Source organism: Larus michahellis, chromosome W, assembly GCF_964199755.1.
Source record: "Larus michahellis chromosome W, bLarMic1.1, whole genome shotgun sequence".
Classification (NCBI taxonomy): Eukaryota; Metazoa; Chordata; class Aves; order Charadriiformes; family Laridae; genus Larus; species Larus michahellis.
The window spans coordinates 1,364,377-1,390,786 of record NC_133929.1 but is presented as its reverse complement, the minus strand read 5'-3'; the positions used below and the strand labels follow the sequence as shown (position 1 = coordinate 1,390,786).

The window sequence follows — 26,410 nt, the reverse complement described above, 5'->3', positions numbered from 1 at the left end:
ATCCATTACTCACTTCTTGCATAAATGACTTGGAAGTTCCTTCAAGAGGATCAGAAGCAAGATCAGGCCTTCTGCTCTGTCTGGGGAACGGCCCACTGGAAACTGGGGCGGCACTTTTCCTGGAGGGATCCCCTTTTGTGGTTGTCCTTCCTTGCAACTCCTGTACCCGTGTCCGCAGGATCGAAGTAGGTTGTCCATCCCACTTCCTCATGTCCTCTCCGTGGTCCCGCAGGTAGAACCACAGGGTGCCTCGTGGTGTGTATCCTCTGTACTCTCTCTCTTGAGTGGGGAAATGCCTGCTTCTAATAGCTGAGATGCTGGCCCGTGCAGGTGGGGAGTAGAACATATTCTCTTCAAGTTGCTGGACCTTCCGCGACAGTTTCTCCACAGCTGAGACAAGGGGGGAAGAGAGACTTCCTTCATATCGCCGGAGCCGGCCAGCTACCTCATCCACCGTTGGTCCCTCTTCACCTTTCCATTCCATTACTGCCAGGGAGTTGGCATATGACGATGGTGCGCTCCGTACAAACTTCCGCCACATGGGCCTTGTGCATCGCACCTCATCAGGGTCTGTGGGTAAGTCTGCATTGTCCAAGTCATAATAAATCATCTCCCGCACGGCTAATTCTCTCAGGTACTGGATACCTCTTTCCATGGTAGTCCACTTGCTTGGCTGACATACAACATCCTCACTGAAGGGGTACCTCTCCCTCACGCCTGACAGGAGTCGTTTCCAGAGGCTGAGGGCTTGGGTCTTTTTCCCAATCGCCTTGTCAATGCCGCCTTCCCTAGACAGGGATCCCAGCTGCCTGGCCTCCCTACCCTCTAATTCCAGGCTACTGGCCCCATTATCCCAGCACCGGAGCAGCCAGGTGACAATGTGCTCGCCTGAGAGTTGGCTGAAATCTTTTCGCATATCCCGCAGCTCACTCAAGGATAGGGATCGAGTAATTATCTCTGGTTCTGCCTCTTCCTCCTGCTCTCGTGATGGCCCTGGTTCATCATCATCTCTTACTAAGCGAACTGATTTCTTTGTGTACTACTTCTGTATGGGGGCAACTGATACCGGCACGGGTTGGTTCCCTGGTTCAGTGGCAGTGGCTACCACGGGGGTTGCAGTAACCGCAGTGTCTGCCACAGGGGTTGCAGTAGCCGCAGTGTCTGCCGCAGGGGTTGCAGTAGCCGCAGGGGCCGCCGCAGGGGTTGCAGTAGCCGCAGGGGCCGCCGCAGGGGCTGCAGCAGCCGCAGGGGCCGCCGGTCTGGTTTCCATCTCTTCCCCTTGAGGGTGCTGCATAATTCTGAGCAGTGCCTGGTAGATACTGGCCAGGGCCCAGCACAGCGCGGTGAGTTGTGCCTCTCTAGAATAGCCACAGCATTTTCCCTTCAAATATTCTACCACTTTATCAGGGTCCTGTAATTGTTCAGGGGTGAAGTCCCAGACCATTGGAGGTGAGTAGTTCTCTAGGTACCTGCCCATGCTCTCCCACATGCCATGCCACCCCTGACTATCCAGCCTCGGAGCAGATCTCCGGGTGGTAGTCTTAAATAGTCGCTTAACCCTAAACAAGACCTGGAACGTATTCAGGAGACATAGCACTAGGAACACACTAGTTTGAGTATCCCAAGGATATTCAAGATTCTCAAAAGCTGTCATACCTGACCCGAAGGAGAAAAGGGAGGCAAAAGGGCTGGGGAAACTATTAACAAATTCTGAGAGACGGTGTCCAATGTACGGACAGGACAACAAAACCACATAAACACCCCAAAATAGCCGTCTGAACAGTGATGTTATCATATCATAAACAGATATCGCACAGGACAGCAGAATGATAATCCTCATCCCTCTTCCAGACATGGTAAACAGCATCGCAGGGAGTACATAAGCCATATAGGAATTTATGTAACACAGCCATGAGAACAAACCAAGCAACATGATGACCAGTGACTACTTACCTAATAAAATAAATGCATACAAGAAAAAAAAAAAAAAAACCAAAACCGTTTTTTCCACGTTCTAGTTGGATTCTGTCGTTATCTCAACCCTTCAAGCCCCACGTTGGGCGCCAAAAAGGACTGTCGTGGTTTAGCCTCAGATGGCAACAAAAAAACCACGTGCCGCTCGCACGTGCCTTCCTAATACAGGAAGGACCGTAAGAAAAGGCAAGACTCTTGGGTTGGGACAAAGGCAGTTTAACAGAACAGCAAAGGGAACAGGCAAACAACAACAACAACAACAACACGGATAGGGGAATATACAAACGCGATTACGGAACCGGATAGGGGAATATACAAACGCGATTACGGAACCGCCGCTCCCCGCCGCTCGCCGACCGGCCGGACCCGGACCCGGGACGCCCCAGCCCGCTTTTAAGCAGCAACTTCCTGCCCCCTCCCCCGGCAGCTCAGGGTGGGCGTGGCTCACATGGCATGGAATACCAGGAAAAGTTAACCCTATCCCCACCGGAACCAGGACACAACTGATCGTATAATGCTTATTAAACATGGCAAACAGCATACTAAACATAACAGACAAATTCCTTCCACACAGGCAATAATTTGCTTCAACCAACCCCACCCCCAAGTCCATCCAGCAAAGAGATTTCACCCAGTGGTTTCCACAAGTTGCTGGTTCGGTCGGTGCAGTTCCTGCAGCTGGGCATGGATGGATTTGGAGTGGTCACTTAGATTCATACAATACAGTCCTTTAAAATCTTGACAACCATGTCTGTGAGCTGAAAGCAAAAAATCAGTAGCAGCTCTGTTTTGCAGCGTCGCATATCGAATACTATCTACATCTAGCAATAACTCAGAAATAGCTGTACTAGTAGCATTGTTAAACTTATCCTTGGCAGCAAGAGAGTCCTTGTTATCACAAATCCTTGGCAGCAAAAGAGTCCTTGTTAGCTAGAGCGCATGCGGACTCCCTGTTCTTGCTGGTACTGTGCTTTGATCTTCTTCCACAACAGGCCAAGATTCTCAAGCAGCTGGATAAGGTGTCTGTGAGTCCATCACAGGCTTATGTCATCCAAATGTTTTTCTTGCCAGCACCTGAGGCTGAATAACACTTGGTGTGATATATGTGTTTTCCAGCACCCAGGTGCGAGTCCCTTGAGTGTATTTACAATCTTCCTTGCCGATCTTCTGTTGCTTTCCCATATTCCACCCCCTTGCTCAAGAGACCGCTTCTGCTGGGGTTCATTTAGTCTCACAGGGTATAACAGAGTAATTTACCAAGGCATGCAAAAACATATACACATATAGGAAAAAAACAAAAACATATCTCTATGGTACTGCTTTGAATCTGGTGTCCTATTTCTCTTTTTCTGACGCTTTCTCGTAGCGCGTATGGCATACTTTTGTGCTAACGTGGCACATTTCCCATCTAATTGTTCCTGTTTGGTTTTTCTTTCCCCCTCTTTATTTTTCCTTTTCTCTTTTTTTTCTTTTTCTTTTCTTTTTCTTTTTTCTTTTTTTCTTTTTTCTTTTTTTTTTCCCATCACTTACGACTGACATAAAAGTCTGCCTTTGCAACAAGAGCTCAGTTTCTCATTTTTCCTTAAGTTTCTCATTTTCCTACAGAGCATCCTATAGATTTTGGCTCAACTCCTTTTCCTGATGAACCGTGACCTTATAGGCAAACAACAAACAACCAGCCATACGCCCTGCACGGGCAAGCCGTTCTCAAGAGCGAAAACGTGTCGGCTCGTGAAAACTCCCCCAATATTTCAGGACTTCCATCGGTTCTACAGCCCATCCTGGTGTACCTACCTGGGGCGCGCTCGCCTTACGTCTAAACATGGTGTATATACGAACTTCTTCACTTGATGGAGTGTCAGCCCTAGTTACATACGAGAACAGTACCACCCCGGGCAGAACACCTGCTCCAGTGGAGTCACCTAACGACACTGCACACAACAAAAATCAAACAGTAGCACACATGCTGATCAGCAGGTATAAGCTGGCGCCCACACACACTTACACAGCAGACATACAAAAACATCACTTCTATCTCAGGGAGATGACTGGGGAGGGGAGGGGGCCAGGCGGGCGGTGGCGGGAGCAAAACAGCTCCGGCTCCGTCCTTCTCTGCTGACATTCTGACAATACACCGCAACACCCCAATTCTGGCTATGCACGTATAAGCAGTTGATAAGGAGGAACAGATGCAGTACCTGGCGCAAATGGAGAAGGGTTAAGAACGGAGGAGCACGATAACAACTTTCGTCGCTGTTGCTGTAAAATCTCCGCAGTTGGAGCAGATGCAGGCATAGCTTTAATTGGGGTTAAAGGTGGATATAAATCAGGTTCAGTCTCTGGATTTATTGGACCAGGATCAAAGGGGCTCCCAGGATCATCCTCAGGGCTATTACAGAATAGGGTAGAGTGAACTTGAGTGCCTCCTTTCCCTTCGGCTTGTTCTGATCTCGGCAAGACCAGGGGGCAATCGTCTGCTTTAAAATTAGGAGGTGCGGCAGTTGCCCCAGACGGAGCAGAATCGTTATTGCTCGCAGCTTGTCTGATATCCTCCTGTTTCCGTATCATCTCTAGAATTTGCCACCAATCGGTTTGATAAGAGATAGATCCCACTTGGTTGCAAGCTTCTATCATATCTATTAAGCCTGGATTCTTTAAGGCTTGTAATATACGCCTACCCATAAGAAGAACTCGCTGTGTTGGGGTAGAAATAACTTCGGCTAGCTGCTTGATATCGAATGGAGTTAGTATGTGTCCTTTCATAATGTTATTTAATAGTCCTTGTGCATAAGGGGAGGTTAGTCCATGCTGCATAATCGTTTTCCGCATTTCTCTAACCAGCTCCCACCTTATCGGTTCCCAGGTGTTTGTCCCATTTTGATTAAACAGTACCAGACAGGCGATGGCAGTAGTGGCTTCTATATCGCTGTCCTGTAATGCCTGTTTACGTAAATTCTGCCAGTGTTGAGCAGGATTATAAGTTGCAGTGACCGCCGGACTTGGTGACGGACTTGGCAAGGAATCGCCCCAACCCGGTAACACAGGAGAACGCGGCGGTATCAACGTCACATCTAGCGGGGGTGCTAATGGCGCAGCCGGACAGTTTGGGGGATCAGGTTTCCCCCCCTCTGTCTGAGTGGTAATCGGGCTGTCCGGTGCCACAGCTGCAACGGCGGCTGCTGTGGCATTTCGTTCGGATTTTACCTGCTGTTAAGTATCTTTAATCAACCTCCAGGTTGTCAAAACCTTTGTGGCAGTCGCATCCCCTTTTGTTTCAGCCTCAAATAAAGTTTCGCCCGCTTGCTCCCAACTTGATAATTGGAAAGCCGTTGTAGAATCAGCGGCAAGACCCTTGCTTTTTAGCCATGCCAGTAAAAGTTGAAAAGTTCCTTCATCGTATTGAATATCCCTTCTACTTAAAAACTTTCCTAATATACATACAATTGCCTTTTCCTCTGAGGAAATTTTCAATCCAATCCTCACACATCCCTGGCTGCTCACCTTTTCCTGGTGATTATTCGTCTGGACTGCAGCTCTCCTTCCCGCTGCCTTTTTTCTCGTTCAGCCAGGCTGCTCCACCGGTCGTACGTTCCTATGATTTTTGTCTCTGTTCGGGCACCATTTGTGGAGCATGGATTCATGGACTCTGGCGGGGTACAGACCAAAGACCTTTATTGCAACAATCTGACAGGCTTTATAGCTATACACACTCTCCACGTGCAAGTTGTGTTCTGCTGATAGGTTGAAGGTTGACTGCCACGCGCTTCTCTACTTCTTCCGATTGGTTTCTGCTGTCTGCCCACGAGGGGCAACAACTTCATTCTCACATCCTGTTTCTTACTGATTCTTACTTGGTTTTCTGTTCTCACAAACCCTCTCTCAAGGATGCAGCTTTATCTCATCAAGGTCGAACAGACCTATGCTGCTCTCTATTCCCACACCAAAACAATGTTCCCTTGGCTCTTAGTTGTATCCAAGCCCAATTGTGGATGCAATCTATGACAGCCACAATCATAAGGGAAGGTGAAGAAGGCACCTTGCCCACTGAAATTCGAAAAGTAATATGGGATAACGCAATTGAATTTGAGAAAAAATTTCAGTCCTGGTGGTATCTGGTTAATTTCACCTATGATCCCATTGAGAGCAAGGCCACAGCTTTTGTCCTAACGATACGCAATGCTTTGGTATACACCATATACCGAATCATTGCGCTGGGGTTGAATCACCAAGGAGCCATACTCTATCCAATAGAGCACAGAGTGTGGGCACAACAAAATGAGAATAAATGGCAAACTGTTGATGTTGACGCATGCATTTCACGAGACCAACAAGGATTCATTTGTGAGAGTAATACCTTCAAAGTGCAAGACATTTGTCTTGACACCAACCAGAATGTTTGTCACTTTGAGATACATCCCGATGAAACCCCAGAGACTGTGCTTGTATATATTGGGAAAGGGTGCGTTTCCATGAGGTCTCCCTGTAGTCTTGTATTCGTAGATGACATAGTGGTGGATATAAGTAATCACTCAAATCTTTGTGTTTATAACTTTACTAACATTATCGGATGTGACTTCAGTTATTCAGCTCCTGTTATGTCTTTTCAATTGCTACAATCTAATTATACGTTGATTGGAGATTTATTGCCTACCCCTATCAGAATGAATCTCTCGCCAGTGAAGAAGCTGCTACAACGCGATGAATTGAAGCGACTGTTGAAAGAGGCCCAAGAAAATGGACAGAGAACTTTGATTACCGTCCATCATGATGTTGAAGAACTACACCAAGTGCTGGAAAGAGTCAAGAGAGACGGAGGACATGAATGGGGAGACACTCTTTTTGGATGGTCGCCGACAGCTACAGGACTTTATAACAAGATGCTCCATCCTCTTGTTGTTCTACTAATACTCACTGTATTGTGCTTCGCTTTGACAATTGTTTTGTATGTTAGACTTTGGATTATGATGAAAAGTTTAACTCGTTTGATCACTCCACGAGATGTATTGGCACTTGATATCCCTCACCACAAGAACACATGTGATCTTTCCTATCAGTATTGATTATCGTGGAGCTTCAGTGACTGTCGTCACGGGGTGGATTATGTGGAATAAATACTAAATTGGCTAAAAATACAAAAGTACAGCATTGTTCACACAATAAGGAAAAGTATAAATCAATAGGCTTCTGAGGTAGAAAACAGCCGCAGCTGGCATGAAGAATACAACACCTGTGGTTCCCTGATAAGGATGCTTGTGAAGCTACATGAGGTACGGGGCGGGATGCAATTATTCCGCGGCTTTACCTTATGATGTATAGCAGATACGGGAATGGGATGGTACCATGAAACAGATAAGCTGCCAATTAGCTGCCCGCTCGATACTCAGAGCCAACATTTTGTCAAATTTTGATGAGATGCTGTCCTTTGTGCGAACTTTGCTCGTTATAATGTCATTATAATACCAAAACACACCTCCATCCCAAAGGCTACCCGCCTCCAAGGTGTGACCACTCCTTCTTGAGTCTGCGCCCTGAATTTCTCGTAAACTATACCTTTAATTGTGAAGCGAGAAAATTTTACACCAATCATGATAAAAGCATGTATGACTAAAGTCACTCAAACTCCACCTTGAAGATAACAAATAGTATAAAAATAGCCCGAGAGAGGGGGGATACCCAGGGAAGGCACCATCTCAAAGAATTCCATCACTGACTTCTGGGATTAGTCAACGGGCTGAGCCTCTCTTCCCCCTCATAGGGACGCCTTTGGGTAAGACTTCGATTACACCGAGTGCTTCCTCGGGAAACTTAGAAATTTCTCTAGACAATCTCTTTCCTACATTTATAGCCAGGCTGTATGGTTTATAACTTTGTTGCGCGTTTTGTATATGTAACAATACTTTCATTTGCACGTGCTTTGCAGACAGTGTATTTATCACCGGCAATCCTAAGAACCTATGTACCTGTTGTTTAAATAAACTGCACTGTTTAAGTAGCTAGTCGTTTCGGTTTCTCATTGAACGCGACCAAAGACTCGAGAGTGGCCGTGCTAGTTCATGAGCACAACTAGACTGAAGGTGCAGTCCACTATTAGTGTATCCAAATCGTAATAGTTTAATACATATTAAACGCGACTGGACTGATAGTGCTGAATTGGGCATCACTCAGAATTTAAACCTAGCCGCACCTGGCCTCCCACCTTGGTGAGGAGTGTTAGAACGCAAGGGGGTTTATTTTCTTCCAAAACCGCTTTGCCCCTTTCATGCAACACCCACTCAGCTGATGCAGCTGTCTATCTAAAACAGTCCCCTTTGTGTTAATTTCAGCTTCCTTTGCGATAGGTGTGGTCACTTCCTACATTCTTTTCTGAGCTTCATGAGCGCATCACCCTTGCCTATCTTCCCTGAGCCTTCTTCCACTGTAGGGGTTCGTTGATCGGTCACACCTTGGTTCCCAGTTCACCTTCCTTCATGGAGCAGTTCTCCTCTTGTTGCTCCTTGACAGCTCAGGCCTTGTTGAGCCCTGAGCTGAGCGCCACGGAGTCTGGCTCTCAGGCTGGGCAGGGACTTGCCCCCATGGCTCCCCCACAGCTCCAGGCTGACCTCCAAACCCTGCATGAAGCTGTAATCAGCATGCAGAGGCAGGTCACAGCCTGGATGACATCTTGTCTTTTTCAACTGCTCAAGAGGCTCACGTAGACTACATGCAGGAAGTCTCGAGTGACTTGCGACAGAAACATCTCTATGCCAAATTCAATAAATGCTCCTTTAAGAAACTGAAATGGGCATTCACTACAGCTCCATTCCTAGACTACCCAGACGGCCTTTCATTGTAGAAGTGGATGCCTTAGACGGATCCATAGGGGTCATCCTCTCTCAGAAGGTCAGCCCTAAGCAGGAACTCCACCCCTGTGCCTTTTTCTCTCAGCAGCTCGCTCCCACTGAGACAAATTACAATATCTGGGACAAGTTGCTCTTGGCAATCAAAGCTGCCTTTCACCTCCTCAAGGGGGCAAAAGATCCAACAGTGTTGCTAACCAACCACCATAGCCCGGAATATTACTGAGACATGACGTGTCTCTCTCTCAGCCTTGCCCTCTAGGCTTCTCTCTTTTTGCACTTTCACTTCATTCTCACCTAATGTCCAGGGCAGCAGAATGGCAAGGCCAATGCCTTGTCATGGAAGAGGGACTCAGACGCTTCGTCATCACCACAGCAGAGGATAATCTCACTGCAGTAGTTAGAGAAACCACTGCAAATTGGAGCACTTCTAGCAAAGCATTGTGCTGGCACGGCCTAACTTAGCCTGCAAAAACAGGACAGCTGCCCATATTGGGGGAAGAAGCTGTACGTCCTGAGGAGACTGCTGCAAGTACAGGTCCTCCATCAATGTCGCCATGTACCTGCAGCCAGATGCGTGGGCTGATGGAAGATACAACACCTGATTACCTGGACCTACTGGTGGTCCACAGTACAGGCCACAGTCCATGGACTTCATAGTAAACCTCCCCCCCCCTGCAGAGCAATAAAGCCATCCTAGTGAACACCTGTGTTCATACCAAAAGGCCTCTGCAAAGACCACAAGGTCTCTTGCAGACCCTCAGACCCTCCCCACTCCTGACCAGTCTTGGAAGTTGATGTCCATGGACTTCATAGTAGACCTGCCCCCCTCACAGGGCAACACAGCTGTCCTTGTGACTGTGGAACTCTTCACTGAGATGGCTCACTTTGTTCCCCCGGGAAATTGCCCACAGACTGCCTGACTTCCTAGAGCACATTTTCTGATGCCATAGCCTTTCCCAGACAGCATCATTACTGACTGGGGGAAGGGAGGGGGAAGCAGTTTACAGCCAGATTTTGGAAGGAGCTTGTAGGGCTCTTCCCCATACAAACTTGCCTCTTGCCCTCTCACCACCCCCAGACCAATGAGCAGACAGAGAGAGTGAATCAGATCCTGGAACAATATCTCTGGCATTACAGTAATTTTCTCCAAGATGACTGGGTCACCCTCCTCCCATTGGCAGAGTTTGCTTACAGCAATAACATCCTTGCATCTGAAGAGCAGACCCCATTCTTTGCTAACTTTGATTTCCACCCCCAGTCACCCAACCACAGCAGCTGCTTCACACACACCTGCAACTGGTGACCTGCTTGCACAATTCCAGCAAATTCACATCCTCCTCATAACCCAGCTGGACAAAACCAAAAGTGCCTACAAAAGGTAAGCAGGCAGATGGCATTGCCTGGCCACAGCCTTCTCCATTGGTCACTGGGTTTGACTTTCCAGCAAGCACATCCAGACTGCCTGACCATCTGCCAAGCTGGACCATCGTTATTTGGGGCCTTCCACCATGGCTGACCAAATCAACCCAATTACCTACTACCTGGAGCTCCCATGATCCTGGAAGATTCACCCACTTGTTCATGTCTCCCTCCTGAAGCCTCATCACACAGACCCCTTCCACTGCCAGCCTGTGACACAACCTGTTGTTATCACCACTCCTGCTGTGCTCACCCTCCTCATATACTGTGGGGATATATCCTGGTTGGTTAGGTCATTGCCCCTGCCTTTTCTGTAATTACCCTTTGTTTTTAACTTCCCCCCCCCCCCCCCAGAGCAGTTCTGCTCTTGCTTCTACTCGTCAATAACAGTGTGAGAAGTTACAGGCAGTGCCATGAACAGTGGGGAGAAAGAAGTAGGAACAAAGCAGGAATCAGTTTGATGCTGCCAAAAGTCACCCTACAGACAGAGCAGCCTCCCTGTGGGGCGCTATGAGTAGCCTGCATTCTAGCTAGTGCACTGATGGTACAGAGTGCATGCATCAGGTAGGGACCCACGCCTTCAGTGTGTGTACACAACCTCATGGGGTGCTCTCTCACCAGTAATGTAGGGAGCAGCATGGCTTCACATAAAGCTGGATCATCCACGTCTCCCACAGGAAGTGGGTGCAAGTAGAAATACCCACATTCCCAGGAGAGCGTGTGCATATAACTGTGTGAATGTGGGTGGGGGGGGATTAAAACTTCTTGGGGTTAGTTATAGAAGGGTGTTTAAAATTTTTTAAGTGTTTACTAATATTTTGTAAGTGTGTAGTATTGTGCTTTATCTGTTGAATTCCTGGTATTGATCCTGAATGTATTGTTTGCTCGCTGATTGCTGGCTAATTATGTCATTAATAAATCAATAAATCATTTGGATCCTGATTTGATTTAAACTACATGGGTTCACCAGCTTTTTTCCTGCAACAGAAGTATGAGGGCAGCGAAAAGGAGGGTGAAGACATGGGAAAAGGAATAATTTATGCAAATTATGGGATCAGGGCTGTCTGGAGGCACCTGCTGGACAGCCCTGCGCTGGATCACTGCAGCCTAAATCAAGACGTTAACAAAGCCTGTTGTTTTGACCATGCCATGCAAATCAAACCTTCTTCTGTGGTCAGAAGGATGGGAGGGAAGGGGGGCTGCTTTCCCTAGCTAGCAGGAGAACACTCTGACAGGATGGGTCAAGCATCCTGGTATTGCCATATCAGTGCCCATTCTAGTCATGATGGCATTTTGATAATCAGTGCCTAACATCTGACAGTCGTCAGGATCCTGATCTGAAGTCAGCAGACTAAATCAGTATGTCTGGGAAGGAGGGTCTGGTTACAGAGGGAAAAGGCCCTCTGGGGGAAGCAGATGGGTGCTTGGAACGGGTAGGGAAACTGATGGAAAGGCATGCATGGAAAGGGGGGGGGCAGCATGGACAGATCCTGAGCCATGATCCTCCCAGATGAAATGGAGAAATTGGATGGGAAACATAGTCACTAACTACTCTAAGAATGAGAAATTATGTAAGGCCACCCCAGGATTTCTGCATCACTGAAGCCCCCCCTGGTCCCACAGCCTGCAGCTCTGACTCCCTGGATTACTGATAGGATCTATTGCTGTCACCACACTGCCTCTAGTGCTGTGGGACCAGTGACCCTGTTGGTGAGGTCATTGCTTGACCTGTGTTGTGGCTGCCCTCAGCTTCTGGCTCGCCTTCCTTGAGGGGGTAGCCCTGCTCTTGCTGCTCCCTGACAGGCGTTTCAGTACCTAAGGTAGTCTTTTAAAGATTAAAAAGTGACCCCACTTGATGAGCAAGTAGTCTAAATGATCGTTTTAAAGTAGACAGGGCTTTAGCAATGATAAAGAATGCCTATTCATGTCATCATGCCATTACACACTAGCTTACATACATGACCAGTTCTGCTCCCTCTCGTTTGTTAACTGAGAGAGGCTACAGAATTCTCAGGGAACAGTAAGAGTGATTGCTTTGTGAGGGAGGGCAAGCTGGGAGACAAGGGTGACAGCAAGGCAGGCCAGGGCAGTGACCTCACTTACAAGGTGTATAGCCCCACTCTCAAGGTTCAGTGAGGGCTGGCTGCTCCCTAAGGGAAGAGGAGCCAGGAGCTGAGCATGATAACAAGGCCAGCAGAAGCAGTGACCTTGCCAGCAAAGGCCCAGTCCCACAGTACCTGAGTGAGACAATCAGGGCAGGCCCAGGGGACGATAGCCGGATTCAACCAAGAGTCCCAATTGCCAGGCAAGCGTGTAGTGATGAGGCAGGTTTAAGGCCAGGCTGGGAAGTCTGTCCCCAGGTCAAGGTCTGCATCAGTGGGGTCTATGGCCAGGTACAGGCATGGCCGTGGTGTAGTTGTAGCTCAGGTGGGGTCCAGCTGCTAGAGCCTCGGCTTAAAAGCAGCTTCCAAAGGAAGTGGGGGTGGGTCTGGCTGAGGCCTCCCAGCAGTGCTACCTGGGAGTGCTCTCCCCAAAGTCACCAGAGCAGGGGCGGGGGGGGGGGGAAGCACACTCTGCCCTCAGCTATGCTATATCTAAGTTAGCCCTGAGCCCAGGCAGCCAAACCTCCAGGAGGAGGGACTGCTCTCAGGGCCCTTAAACCCACAGTATCTACCTGGGTGAAGAGAGCAGAGCAGGTAACCAGGGCCAGACAACAGTCCAAATAGCCAGGCGAGTTCATAGTGATGGACTGGCTCATTTTTGAAGTCTAAAATATTGCAGTGCTTTACTGAACGTTGGATTGTTAAGAAAAATTTCCAAACTATTAAAGCCAAATCATATCATTACGTACAAAGGAAAGATTCCCAACAAAACCATACCAGGTGCTGGACAACGCTGCAATGAACACAGGTTATCTATGTGGATGCAGAAGATTAGCCATTACAAGAGAAATTAGTCAAATGTCTTGAAATGCTTTATCACCTACAGACTGATGATGAAGGTTCCTTTTTCACACAAACCATGATTAGCAAGGGCTTGAATGAAAGCTGAGAGGCAGAGGCTCAACCTAAATAAAATGGCAGTGATTCTGGGAACAGCAACCTAGGTGATAATAGGTATGATATCAATCCCTTCAGCTTCTCAGTCTGGGTCTGAGGAAGACAGTGTTTTAAGAATGAACATTTGGGGCATGTGTGTGCATTTGAGAAGATGAGAAAACAAGAACACTACACATAGTCAAAACCCTTCTTAAAATATCAAATTTCAAAACCACTTCCCGCTTCTTTCCCTAAATAGAACAAAGTACTCATTCTTCCTTCTACATTACTTGTCAAGTAAAGTAACTTCTAAAAGAAAGCTGTATCTTAGATTGCCAGAGCACATGAACAGCAGCCAATAATTTTCCCCTCAACAGCAAGAAAATGTTTTCCACAGCCAGGGAGCTCTAACAACCAAATAGATATTTACTGCACTTTATACACACACACAGAGAAAAAAACAAACCAAAACCAACTACTGCTGTAGAACAAGCATAAGAGAGTTCAACCAAAAGCCATCTAAAGAAAAAAGCAACAGATAAACAAAAACGGGAGGAAAGCAGCACCTCGACATCAGCATGTTCACATGAAGGGAGAGTCACTAGAAAATTTTTAAGACGCTCCCTGACATTTTGCATTCTTGTTTGAAGAGGAGGGAGTGTAGTCAGAGCATCCCTCCATGGTTTTGCAGCATTATCCTTCTCTCCTCTCTTCCAGGTAAGACATTCCAAATCATCTCCTTAAGAGTTACACTGAAAACATTCCTAACCCTTCCCCAGTCAGGCTTCTGACCAGCATGTGGTTGGGGATGGTTGCTGCCAGTAACTTTTGCCAGATGACCACCTTGCTGAGGGATAGGGCAGGATGACTCAGATTTGTGGCTCCCCCCTACATCTTGCATCTCATTCAGGTTTTCAACTCTATGTTTAGCTGACATGGTTCTATCGGAACTTCTGATATGAAGCAGACACCATATAATAAGACCTGATGAGAGGTTTTCAAGTGCAAGAATCTTGGGGAAAAAAAAGATCTAAAAACTTTTTCTCAGACAACATAGGTTAGAATGATTATGTGTGCACACAAGGTTAACATTGAGAAAAGGGGATATAAGGAGCACGAAAAGAAGAGCAAAAGCTTTTTTTTTAAAAAAAATCTAGCTCAGATTTTCCAAGGGTTTGTATATTCACAGTCACGCTTATTAGTAACCTGATAAAACATTATTCTTTCCAAGAAAAGAAGCAGGCAATATGTTTTAAGTAATTTTACCCTGGAATGAAATAGCCCACAGCACAAACAACACATTTTTGAGTGTCTGTGATACTACTTTAAGATAGGCATGAAAACATGTGTGTTGTAGCATCATTTCCAATATGGAAAAATAATGCAAACATAGAAAGGAAGTGTTAGGACATGGACTGAGCTAAAAAAATATAACTATCTATTCAACTACAAAGAGCAACTGAAGAGTTTTTAATATTGAATCCGAGTCACTTAGTTAAATATGTTTGCATTGTTGCTTTTAGACACAGGACAGCTACATTTTGCTGCATGTCATTGCATTTCACTGAATTGAGGCTGTACTGTACACTGAGTTATCGTGTCTGTTAGTCATTTTAACTGAGACAGGATTACCAGACATATCTTCACCATAAAAACTACAAGATGTTAGTCCTGAATTGCCTTTCAACTGCATATAGGCAAATCCAGGGCATTTTCAGTAGTGTTTGTCCACTGACGCCAACAGAAAAATCAGGACAGGGAAAGAGACGATGGTTTATGTGTGTGTATCTCCAATGTGTGTGTCTTCCTCTGTGCATCAGTGTATGTGTACACGCATGCATCTGAGTGTCTCCTTCTGTAGGGGTGTGCGCATGCGTGTCTCCCTGTGTGTGAGCATGTATCAGTAGCGTTAAGAAAGGCAGTTATTGTTTTTGCAATGGAGAAAAGCCGTTTCCATCAGAGGTGACATGATAAGGGAATGACTAAGACAAAGAGGCTCCAGCAAAGGCTTGTAGAACATCTCTTATCCCACAGACAAAAGGACAAAGCGATTCATACTGGATTAGTGTCTAGAAGGGGAGTCAAACATTTAACCAGGGCTAATGGCATTAAGCAATTTTTTTACCAAAAAGGAAAGAAATAAACTAGTCAGATAATCCCTTTAGGTGTAGCATAAAGAGAAGTAAACAAAGGCAAGACATCTGGGAAGGATTTTAGGCGCTCCAAACAGGCTGTGTACCCTGGAGTACCTAACCAATGGGAAACAGGGGAGGGAAAAATTCGGCCGGGATTAGGAAATAAATAGGTGTGTTTCAAGAACTGGAAGTGTGCCTACTTGCTAGGTCACCTGTTCTTGCAAGAATGTTCAAATAAAATGATGTGCTTCATATCGTTCACTGCCTGAGCCGTTGTTATTGGATAAGGAGCATTTCTCACAATAGCTACCAATGTGCATGTGTATTCACACACAAGTATCTCCCTGTGTCCACGTGCATACACTCATGACTGTCTCCCTGTATGTTTATGTTTATGCCTCCCTCTGTGTGCACACATCTCCCTGTCTTCCTGTCTGTGTGCATCTCCTTCTGCATGTGCATCTCCCTGCGTATGTGTGCATCCATGTCTCACTCTGTGTGCATGCTCTGTGTGTGCACATCTCCCCCTCTGAGTGTGTGCATCTCCCTCTGTGTCCATGTACATCTGTGTCCTCTGTGTGTGCATGGGGGGGGGGGGGAGGGGTGTCTCCCTCTATATCTGTATGAATCTAAGTGTCTCTGTGTGCGTGCACATATCTGTCCCTCTGTGTGTGTCAGCATCTCCACCTGTGCCTGTGAATGTGTCCGTGTGTCTCCCTCTGTGTAGGTGCATGACAGTTGCTCCCTCTCTGTTGCATGTGTGTCTCCCTTTGCATGTCTCTGTATACGGGTGTCTTCCTGTGTCAGCCTCTGTGAGCGTGCATGCACAAGTGCCTCTGCCTGCATGTGTGAGGGCATGTTTCTCCCTTCGTATGTGCATGAGTGTCCTCCTCTCCTACTGCATGTGCATTTGCTCAGTGGATGTGGGGAGAGCAGTGGATATCATCTACCTTGAATTTAGCAAGGTGTTTGACATGGTCTCCCACCCCATCCTTGTAGGCAAGTTGGTAAGATATGGACTAGACAGATGGACCATCTTGTGATGGGTAGAAAACTAGATAAACCGCTGAGCTGGAAATAGTCAAGACAGCTTAATGGGGTCCTGGATAACCTAATCTAAAACCCTGCTTTTAACAGAAGGTTGGACCAGATGATCTCCAGAGGACCCTTCCAACCTAGACTTTTTTATGAGGGAGACACACATGGACATATGTGTGCAGAGAGAAACATTAATCCATACATGCTCGCTTGCTACAAACATACCTATGGAAGCCTTTCTGGTTATTCTTGACATCTCTTGCCAGTTTGAACTCCAGCTGAGCTTTTGTCTTCCTAACTGCATCTCTGCATGCCCAAGCAATACTTCTATATTCTTTGGGAGTTTGTCCCCTTTTCCATCTCTCATATGCTTCCTTTTTTGCATTTGAGCTCTCTCAGTAGCTCACTGTTTACCAAGGCTGGTTTCTTGTTATGTCTACTCCTTTTCCTGCTCAGGAGGATGGACTGCTCTTGTGCTTTGAGGAGGCTGTCTCTGAAAATCTCCCAGGACTCCTGAGTTCCTTTGCCCTCCAAAGCAGACTCACATGGAATCCCTCATAACAGTTCCCTAAACAAGTTGAAATCAGCTCTTCTGAAGTCCAAGGTCTTTATTCTGCTACTTGTCTTCCTCATGCCCCTTAGGATCTCAAACTCTGTGATCTTATGGTCACTGCAGCCAAGGCTGCTACTGACAGTCACATCTCCAAACAAATCTTCCTTATTTGTAAGCAGTAGGTCCAGAAGAGCACCACTCCTAGTCAGCACATCCAGCAATTGCATTAGGAAGTTGTCTTCAATGCATTCAAGAAATCTCTTAGAATGCTTGTTCACCACTGTGGTGCTTTCCCAACAAATATCAGGGTAGTTGAAGTCCCCCATAATAACCAGGGCCTGCAGACCTGAGGCTTCTTTAAGTTGCCTGAAGTTGTTATTCTGTTTGCATGTATCTCCCTGTATGCACATACATCTCCTGTGTGCATGTGCAACTCTCCCTGTGTTTGTGTGCACAAGTGTCTCCATGTGTGAGCACATGAGCATTTCCCTCCCTGTGTATGGAGACACTCGTGCACACAAACACAGGGAGAGTTGCACATGCACACAGGAGATGTATGTGCATACAGGGAGATACATGCACATGTGTGCATGAGTGTCCTTCTCTGTGTGTGCATCTCCATCTATCTGTGTCTGTATACATCTCCCTCTGTGTGTTGGTGTGCACAAGTGTCCTCTTCTGTGTGCGTGTACATGAGTGTCTATGCGTTTCCACAACTACCTGATTGTAGGATACGGAGATGGAGTCAGTCTCTTCTTGGAGGTGTGCAGCAACAGGAAGACAGGCGATGGACACAAGTTGGAACATGGGAAGTTCCAATTAGGAAAAAAAAAAATTTCCCATGAAGGTGGTCAAATACTGGAACAGGTTGCCCAAAGAGGTTGCAGTATCTCCATCCTTGGAGGTGTTCAAGGCCCTGAGCAACCTGATCTAATTAGACTTGTTCTGAGCAGGAGGTTGAATTAGATGGCCTCTGAAGGTCCCTCTCAACCTAAATTATACTATGATTCTATGAGTGTATCTCTGTGTCTATCTCTGTGGGCACTGCTTGCAAAATATGTTTAGTTGTTACTGTTTAGTTACTCCCAAAATTTGAAGAGAGTTTAATAATATAGTTTTGATCCTTTTGGCAAAAACGGAAAACTTGTTTTCTTTATGACTAACAGGATTTTCAGCAACATCAAAAAAAAATAACTTCCTGATTCCACAAATAGGTGCACAACTCATTTTCTGGTAGCAAATATTTAAATGCACCAAATAGAGTTTCACCGATCCAAAATGGTCTTTTGCCAGGATAGGGAGTGGGATAGGAATAATTTCTTCTCCCCCATCTACACACCACCTGATTTGTTCTGTAAAATATCTACATTTTCTTAACACTAGAAGATTAATCACAGATTGTAATACATATACACTTTATATAAGTTTGAAATTATAACTAACAATGAACGTTCATCTGCTATGAGGATCCAAACACATTGTAAAACCTAACCATTTGATTTTGGTACCCAAAGGAGCTTAACTTTGAACAAACTGGTCCTAACTGTTCCAAGTGCCATAGTTGAAAACAAGCTTTTCTGACTGCAACATCACCTCCAACAGAGATTGCTCAAAAACTGTATGTTTAGCACAGGATCTGCATTAATGAACAACAAAACTTTTGAACAACCCCCCAAAGCTCCATCCCTTTTCAGAAGAAAGACAAGAAAGAAAGTGAACCCCCCCTAATCCAATGGCAAGATCTTGGTATGCAGTTACCAGGACTGTGATGAACTGAACAAGCAATAAAGGTTCTATTTCTTTACTGTACCTAAGAGTTCCCAAGTCACAGGTAACGTAAAACCTTTTCTTTCACAGTAATACACAAAGTCAATTTTATTATGAGATTATCAGAAGTGTGGGAGAGGATTTGGAATCAGACTTAAACCTGAGCCGTTCAACTACACCAAGAATGTCCAATTTCTAAACAGCAGAACTGAAACGAACTTTTGTCAAGTAAAACTTCCCTTTCTGAGATCACTTATATCTGGAGAAGATTTTTTTTTTCTGTTAAATATCATCTTTTGTGAAAGGCCCACATAACTGGGGAGGAGAGACAGCTATGTAAGAAGTGATCTCCAATACACATACAGAGATACTTCTTCAATATATAAACCAATTCAAATGTAAAAATTAAAATTTCTAAATTTTTAACATGGTATTCCTTTAAAACATTTCCAACCACAAATTCCAAGGGAAAGTGGTGAACCCTGTTGTGTATAAAATATATCTAATTTTAGAGTAAGATTTCTAACAGTGTAAACATCCATACTCCAGACTTCCATAAGTCATCTAAGTAACTCCCAAAGACATAAGCACAGTTACAAATATATTCTAGGAAAGGACTAATTAGTCTATTTCTCCATGCTCCAATCCCAAAGAATGATCTCTCATTGTTTGCTGTGCTCCCTGCACCAATGTATAATTACTGACTTCATATATATAAAACCTATGTTATAGATATGGTTATTATATGCAGTTATATAGTTATAGGGGTTTAATACATTATATATAATAGTTCTTATTGCCATATGCAAACAATGGTGAAAAAACATCTAAGACCCCAATCCTGAAAGCACAGTTGTGTTTAAAATTTAATCATTTGGGAAATCCCAATGCAGTCTAGAAGAGAACTCCCACGTTTAACAATAAACACATAAGCTTAAGTGTTGGGACCTCAGTCTTGAAAACATCATAGCTCCAAAATAAAAGTGAATTGAGTGATCAAAAGCTGTTCCTCAGAGGGATATCATCATGTAACCATTTTTAACAGGAAATGGACCTGACGCTTAAAAAGTCTCAGGTGTCAAATGGCCAATATACAGAGATTATTAGGAAGATAGGGTTTCCATAAGATGATGCTTTCACAGAATTTTGGAGTTACCAACATGTAAAAGAATTTAAGAAGCCATATCAATCTTAATAATAGTTTCAAAAGATGCTGACAATAAAGGAAAAAAGTAGTCAATCAGGTAGGGGACACTTTGGATTTATATACGCATGTAATTTTGGAACTGAATGCCACTCCTGAAGGACTGCAAGTTTCCCCACAAAATAAATATTCTAAAAATTAAACACCTGATGCTTACAAAAGTGTGTCAGTTCACTTTCCAATACCAATAAAGCCAAAGGACAGTAAGAAGGCAAGCAGCCAGCTACTCATTAAGGGAATTAAGTAAGAGTACATCACCCATACACTTATGCTATCTTTATCAACAGATCAGCTGCATTAGGGGGTTGTTTCTTTACCAAAGAACCATAGACAATCACTGAATCTCACATAATATTTTGGAGGATCAGCTAAACAGAATAACTACGATCAAAGTTACACAACCCTGGTATTATTCAGAATACAACAAAAGTTTATATGATAGTACAGACATATTTAAAGGCACAGTAAAAAAACAGTAATCTCAAATTAAAAAAAAAACCAAAAACGTTATATCAACAGACTAGGAAATATGAAGACAGCACAGATACTATATTAACAATTATTATACTAAGAACAAATGTGCCCTCTCAAATTTAATTACAGCATTTCTTCTCCAACAGCATAATTTATAATGCCACATCATAGAATCATAGAATCTTCATGGTTGGAAAGGACCTTTGAGATCATCGAGTCCAACCATACACACACACCCAAAAAAAAACCAAAAAAAAAAAAACAAAAAAAAAGAAATCTGATGCTAAGAAAAAAAAATATATGAAAGATCTCAAAGGATGGAATAACTTTAAATGCTTCTATCCTAACACCCAACTCGGGCTCTGTGGCAAGACCCATGCACCCCTTTGAGCCACATGGAGCAAGAGAGTTCAGAAACTTTCTCCAGCAGTCCAGTCCGCTCAACGATTCCAACACCAGAAATACAAGGAGAAAATACACAGAGAAGGAAATGGCTTCTCATCACAGTCCTGAAGACTCCACAAACCCCCGGTCTTGGTGAGTCTGTTTCTCTTAACCCCTGATACACTCCAAAGTTTCAGCTATTCGCCAGGAGGTACAAAACTTCAACAAGAGCCCCAACAAGTTTATTTGTTTTGGTATAACCCTAGCAGAGTTTTTGCTCAGTCCCTTTTCCGGGAGCCCCGATGTCTCCCCCGTGTGCACTGCTGCTCTCGTGTCACCCCCTGGGACTCAGCACCCTCCGGGCCACGAGGCGACCGCTCAAGAAGATCCCAAGCTCCCCAAAGAAGATGGAGGGCGATACCACGACTCTGGTCTCTCCCCCATCCCCGTGTGTTTTACCGCCTGGCGTCCAGACACCCATCGTGTCTCCCGTGGGGACACGTACCCGGCGGGGCGGGCATAACTCCACTGAAGTGTTGCGAAGGGTGTCAACTTCTGGGACCTTTGGGGGAGAAGATGAACAAAGGGGTAGTCCGGGGGGGGGGGGGGGGGAATAACCTTCCCCGCCCCAAAATACTTCTCCGCCTCACACGCACCGCTTACCTGACACGGGGGCTCTAGTGCCCAGGGCAGCGATGTGTCTGCCTCTGCCCTGAGTCTGGCTCTGAGTTCCTTGCTCCGGGAGGCTCGGCCTGTGTAGGGTTGGCGGCGGCTGCTGGCAGAGGGTGGGGGGAGGCGGCTGCTGGAAACGAGCAGCGCCCCCGTTCGTGGCGAAGCTGAGGAAGCTGGAGTGGATTCCGGGGGGCTCCAGGAGGAGGAAGGGAGCTGGGGGGGAGGCGACGGCTGCGGCAGTGATGGGGGAGGGGGAGGAGGAGAAGAAGGCGGAGGACAACAGCGCAGGAGGAGGGGGGAGGGAGACGGCGGAAGGAGCCACCAATCTGTTGGTGAGCTCAACTCCCCTACCCGCTTCTCCCACCTGGCGAAGGGGATCCGATCGATCTTCAACGCCGTCCTCCCCGGACTTTGCGGATTCCCGATCGTGGTTCCGCAGGCAGGCGGAAGGAAAGAGGCGGGAGCCGGGCTGCACAGCACAAGGTTGGGAGTTGGCGGCGATCAGCATCACTTCCCCCCGCCCGCCCCCAAGCAGTTGCAGCAGATGGGATCCCAACTGCCCAGACAGCGCACGAGGGGTGGTGGGCACGGCAACAAACTTCCTTTCGGTCTCCTCTCCCCTGCGAAGTAGCAGCGTTGGGGCAAGGGAGCTTCCACCGTTCGTTGACCCCCGGTACGGGCTCAGGGACACTGGGCGGGGGCTGAGACTGCTAGTTCGGCAGGAGAGGCGATTAGCCGTGCCTCACGACTCAAAGGGCTAGGGCTCAGTGCAAGAGAGAAAACGAAGGCAGCATAGAAGGCTATTATACCTTTCCCTCCCCCGCCTCCGCCCTGGAAAAAATAACAGCGCTACGCCAGGGGAGCGAAAGATACCCTTGTATCCGAATCAGTTAAGTCCATTCCCCCCCGTCTTTCCGTTTCGGGGACTTCCTCTGCCGTCTTGGCCCTCCTCGTACAAGACAGCAAGGTCCACTTCTTAATCCCGGCCCTGACCGGAAGAGGGGAGTGATTCCCTGCGGGTGCCTGTTCATGTATTAGATCCGCCTTTGTGTGTGTGTGCCTTCCCCTCTCCCTATGTAGGGAAGAGGCAAATCCTCTATCCCCTAACGCTGGTCTAGCTGCTCTCAGGGAAAAAGTTGCTTCCTTCCTCTTCTGCCATCGGCCTCACAAGCCCAGGATAAATTATACACGGTGAGAAAGAGTGCTCAACTCACAGCCAGCCCTGCATCTTCCCGCTTCCATACCAACTCTGTCCACTCAGATCCCAAGCCAGCAGAGAGGGCCAGTGCCTTTCTGGAATGCCAGCTCCCACACAGGACAGAACGTGACAACCAGGGGAGGGCCTCATCCTCACCAGACACACAAACTTTTCTCCCCTTGTTTTATTCTCTTCTCTCCTTCTTTTCTCCACTTTTTTTCCTTCCATCACACTTCTATTGCCAGCATTCAGCTGCACCATCAGGTCTCAGCCCAACCACCTTGGGTATCCCTTGGCCATGCTGGAAGGGGAAAGCTGTCCTGCATCATACAGCACTTGAGATGCTAGGGCATGTACTTCTCCCAGGCCTTGTTCCCTTCTTTCTTTCCACAGATTCTACTTGCCCCCACCCCCAGCAGTGGCAGTGACAGTTGTCTCAGCAGTCAAGAGCCTGGTGCTAAACTCAGGCAGAGCTCCGCTCGTCTTTATCTTTTTTCCCTTCTCCTTTAAAAAGCTTATAACCAAAGCATACAAGCAATGGAGGGAGGGCAGCCCCACACGGATTACTACATGTGCACACAGAAAACAGAAAGCTACTCACTAGCAGTACTGCCTGTACTACGTGGCATATACTGGAGCATCTCACATATAAGGCTGAGAGAGCTGGGGCTGTTCAGCCTAGAGAAGAGAAAGCTCAGGGGAATCTCATTGATGTATACAAATATCAGAAGGGAGGGTGCAAAGAAGACAGAGCCAGGCTCTTTCCAGTGGTGTCCAGTGACAGGAGAAGAGGCAACGGGCACAAAGTGAAACACAGGAGGTTCCACCTGAACATCAGGAAACACTACTGTGAGGGTGACCGACCACTGTGACAGGTTGCCCAGAGAGGGTGTAGAGTCTCCCTCCTTGGAGATAATGCAAAAGCCGTTTGGACATAGTCCTGGGCAACTGGCTCTCGGTGGCCCTGCTTGAGCAGGGGGGTTGGACCAGAAGACTTCCAGAGGTCCCTTCCAACCTCAGCCATTCTGGGAATCTGTGTATGTGTGCACACATGGCTATAAACTCAACAGGGAAGGCTTGAAAGGGTTTGGTAGACTTTTCCATCCCTGGCTCCTTGCCATCCATGCACTTTTGATTAAATGAGCCTTTGTCTTACCAGGGTGGCCCTGGTTCCTGGGAGATCTGCACAAAGCCAGGGAGTCTCTGCCTGCAATAAATATGCATCAATCAATTGTGTTGGAAAGCCCTGAGCAGACCAGATGCACCGAACTTGCAATCATCATTGTCCCCTTTGCGCTGCTTCCTTGATTGGGACTCAAGTGTGTCCTTTATGCTCCAGCTACCCCTAGATTGTCACATCGCTCCAATTCAGAAACACCTACAGGCATCTCCCCACATCTTACCCCCCTGGCCCTCCCGCATGCAGTGAGTTAGCAGAGAGCTGCAGGGAATATCTCTAATTGCAAAGGCCTTTCCAGCAACAGGACTGCCTTTGCAGTGATGTATTTCTCTCCCTTTCAGCCAAATGCTTTGCAGGCGGGGCGAGGCGAGGACCCGGGTGGGGGTGGGAGAAGAGGGAACTGCTGCGATCATTCGATTGGACAGCCGGGCTATTGCACGGGGCTCTGCGCCAGCTGCAGGGCCGGCTCTTCATCCATTACATGCAAGCGCTTGCAGGGCACAATGGCGGGTACAGGAATCAATTATTCACAAAAAACAAAGGTACCTGGGGCTTGTGGCAAGGTTTTGGTAGCAGGGTGAGGTGGGGGGGTGGGGCTGCAGAGGTGGCTTCTGTGAGAGACACCAGAAGCTGCCCCCATGTCGGACGGAGACAGTTTCAGCTGGCTCCAAGACAGACCCACCGCTGGCCAAAGCTGAGCCAATCATCGACAGTGGTAGCGCCTCTGAGATAACACATTTAAGAAAGGGTAAAAAAATGCTGTGCAACAGCAGCTGGGAGAGAGGAATGAGAATATGTGAGAGAAACAACTCTGCAGACACCAAGGTCAGTGAAGAAGGAGGGGGAGGAGGTGCTCCAGGCGCCAGAGCAGAGATTCCACTGCAGCCTGTGGTGAAGACCATGGTGATGATGCAAGTTGTCCCCCTGCAGCCCGTGGAGGACCATGGTGGAGCAGATATCTACCCTGCAGCCCACGGAGAACCCCATGCTGGAGCAGGTGGACGTACCCTGAAGGAAGCTGCAGCTTGTGGAGAGGAGCCCGTGCAGGACCAAGTTTTCTGGCAGGATCTGTGGTACTTGGGGGACTCACACTGGATGGAGCAGTTCATTCCTGAAGGACTGCATCCCATGGAAAGGACCCATACTGGAGCAGTTCTTGAAGAACTTCAGCCCATGGGAAGGACCCATGTTGGAGAAGTTTGTGAAGGACTGTATCCTGTGGGTGGGACCCAGCACTGGAGCAGGGGAAGAGTGTGAGAAAGAAGGAATGGCAGAGATGAAGCATTATGAACTGTTCGCAACCCCCATTCCCTGGCCCCCTGCACCACTCAGTAGGAGGAGGTAGAAGAGTTGGGAGTGAAGTTGAGTCTAGAGAAAAAGGGAGGGGTGGGGGAAGGTGTTTTTAGTTTTGTTTTATTTCTCACTATCCTACTCTGTTACAATTAATTGGCAATAAATTACATTAATTTCCCCAAGTCGAGTCTGTTTTGCCTATGACAGTAATTGGTAAGTAATCTCCCTGTCCTTATCTCGACCCATGAGCTTTTCATTGCATTTTCTCCCCCTGTCCTGTTGATGGAGGAGGAGTGATAGAGCGGCTTGGTGGGCAGCTGGTGGCCAGCCAAGGTCAACCCACCACATCACCTTTTGCCAGGCATGTGCTTTTTCACCTCCTGCAGCTCCACCAGCCTCAGTCTCATATACCCCTTATGTGCACAGGTTTCTTTCCCCAGTGCTCAATCTCCCCTTCACTTTCTTTCCACCCCTTTTTCCCCAGATCTCCCTGTATTTCACAGGCCTGTCACAGGGAGCAAAAGCTAAAGTCTGTATCTTCAGCTTTCCCATCACGTGGCATGTGCAGAAAAGTCACTGTCATATTGACTGCATGAGATTGGGAAGTAGGCATTATGGTGGTCATGGTGCAAGGCACATGTGTGCATTCCTCAGCCTGGCACCTTTAGAAACTTTTCCCTCGGCTTTATTTCCCCTCCTGAGACTGTGAAGCAGAGATGCTATGGGCATAATTGGTTGGTAATTTGTGACCATATTGCCTGACAAAAAAATTACTTCCCTTCAAAGAAAGCGGCAAGCTCTAATCCTTGGAGAATCCACTGGGACCTTCATGGCTTCCCAGGGTTACATGCAACCAGGGTTACATGGCCCCTTGCATGAAGATTAATTATAATTTAAAAATTCCAGATATTTGATTAGTGTAGTGATACCCAGATCTACTGTCAAGATCAATCAGAAGAGGTGTCTGGAAAGATAAAAAGTTAATTTTAATTAGGGACAAGAAATGGACAGGTGCGGCAGGGTGACAGACTTTTCAGTTACTTCGATTTACTTCAAAAATACTTCAGTTAACATTTAAAGGGGTAAAATTTTCTAGACGTGTAGCTTGCAGTTTCTTGGTGCAAGCAATTACACTGACCTTAGCATTTTATAGAGAGTTTGATATATAAGTAAACTTAAATTTGACACAATGGCTACAGCATATTATTTTGGTAACATATCTGGTAAGCATTTTTAATTTCA

General features: G+C 46.7%; 1 protein-coding gene across 2 annotated transcripts; it reads right to left on the bottom strand.

Annotated features, from left to right (window-relative positions):
• Positions 1–3,416: 3,416 nt before the first annotated feature.
• LOC141735450 (uncharacterized) lies at positions 3,417–22,010 on the bottom strand. Of its 2 annotated transcripts, none has more exons than XM_074568260.1 (2): positions 21,489–22,010; positions 3,417–5,620 (listed from the first exon to the last, which is right to left on the bottom strand). In XM_074568260.1, the coding sequence occupies exons 1-2, from the start codon at positions 22,003–22,005 to the stop codon at positions 5,472–5,474; spliced, it is 666 nt and encodes a 221-aa protein (XP_074424361.1). In that variant the 5' UTR covers positions 22,006–22,010; the 3' UTR covers positions 3,417–5,471. The 2 variants fall into 2 exon arrangements, 1 of the variants encoding a protein (XP_074424361.1); XR_012584737.1 differs by lacking the exon at positions 3,417–5,620 and adding an exon at positions 19,625–21,387 and having other exon boundaries at positions 21,489–21,934.
• Between the last annotated feature and the right edge of the window lie 4,400 nt (positions 22,011–26,410).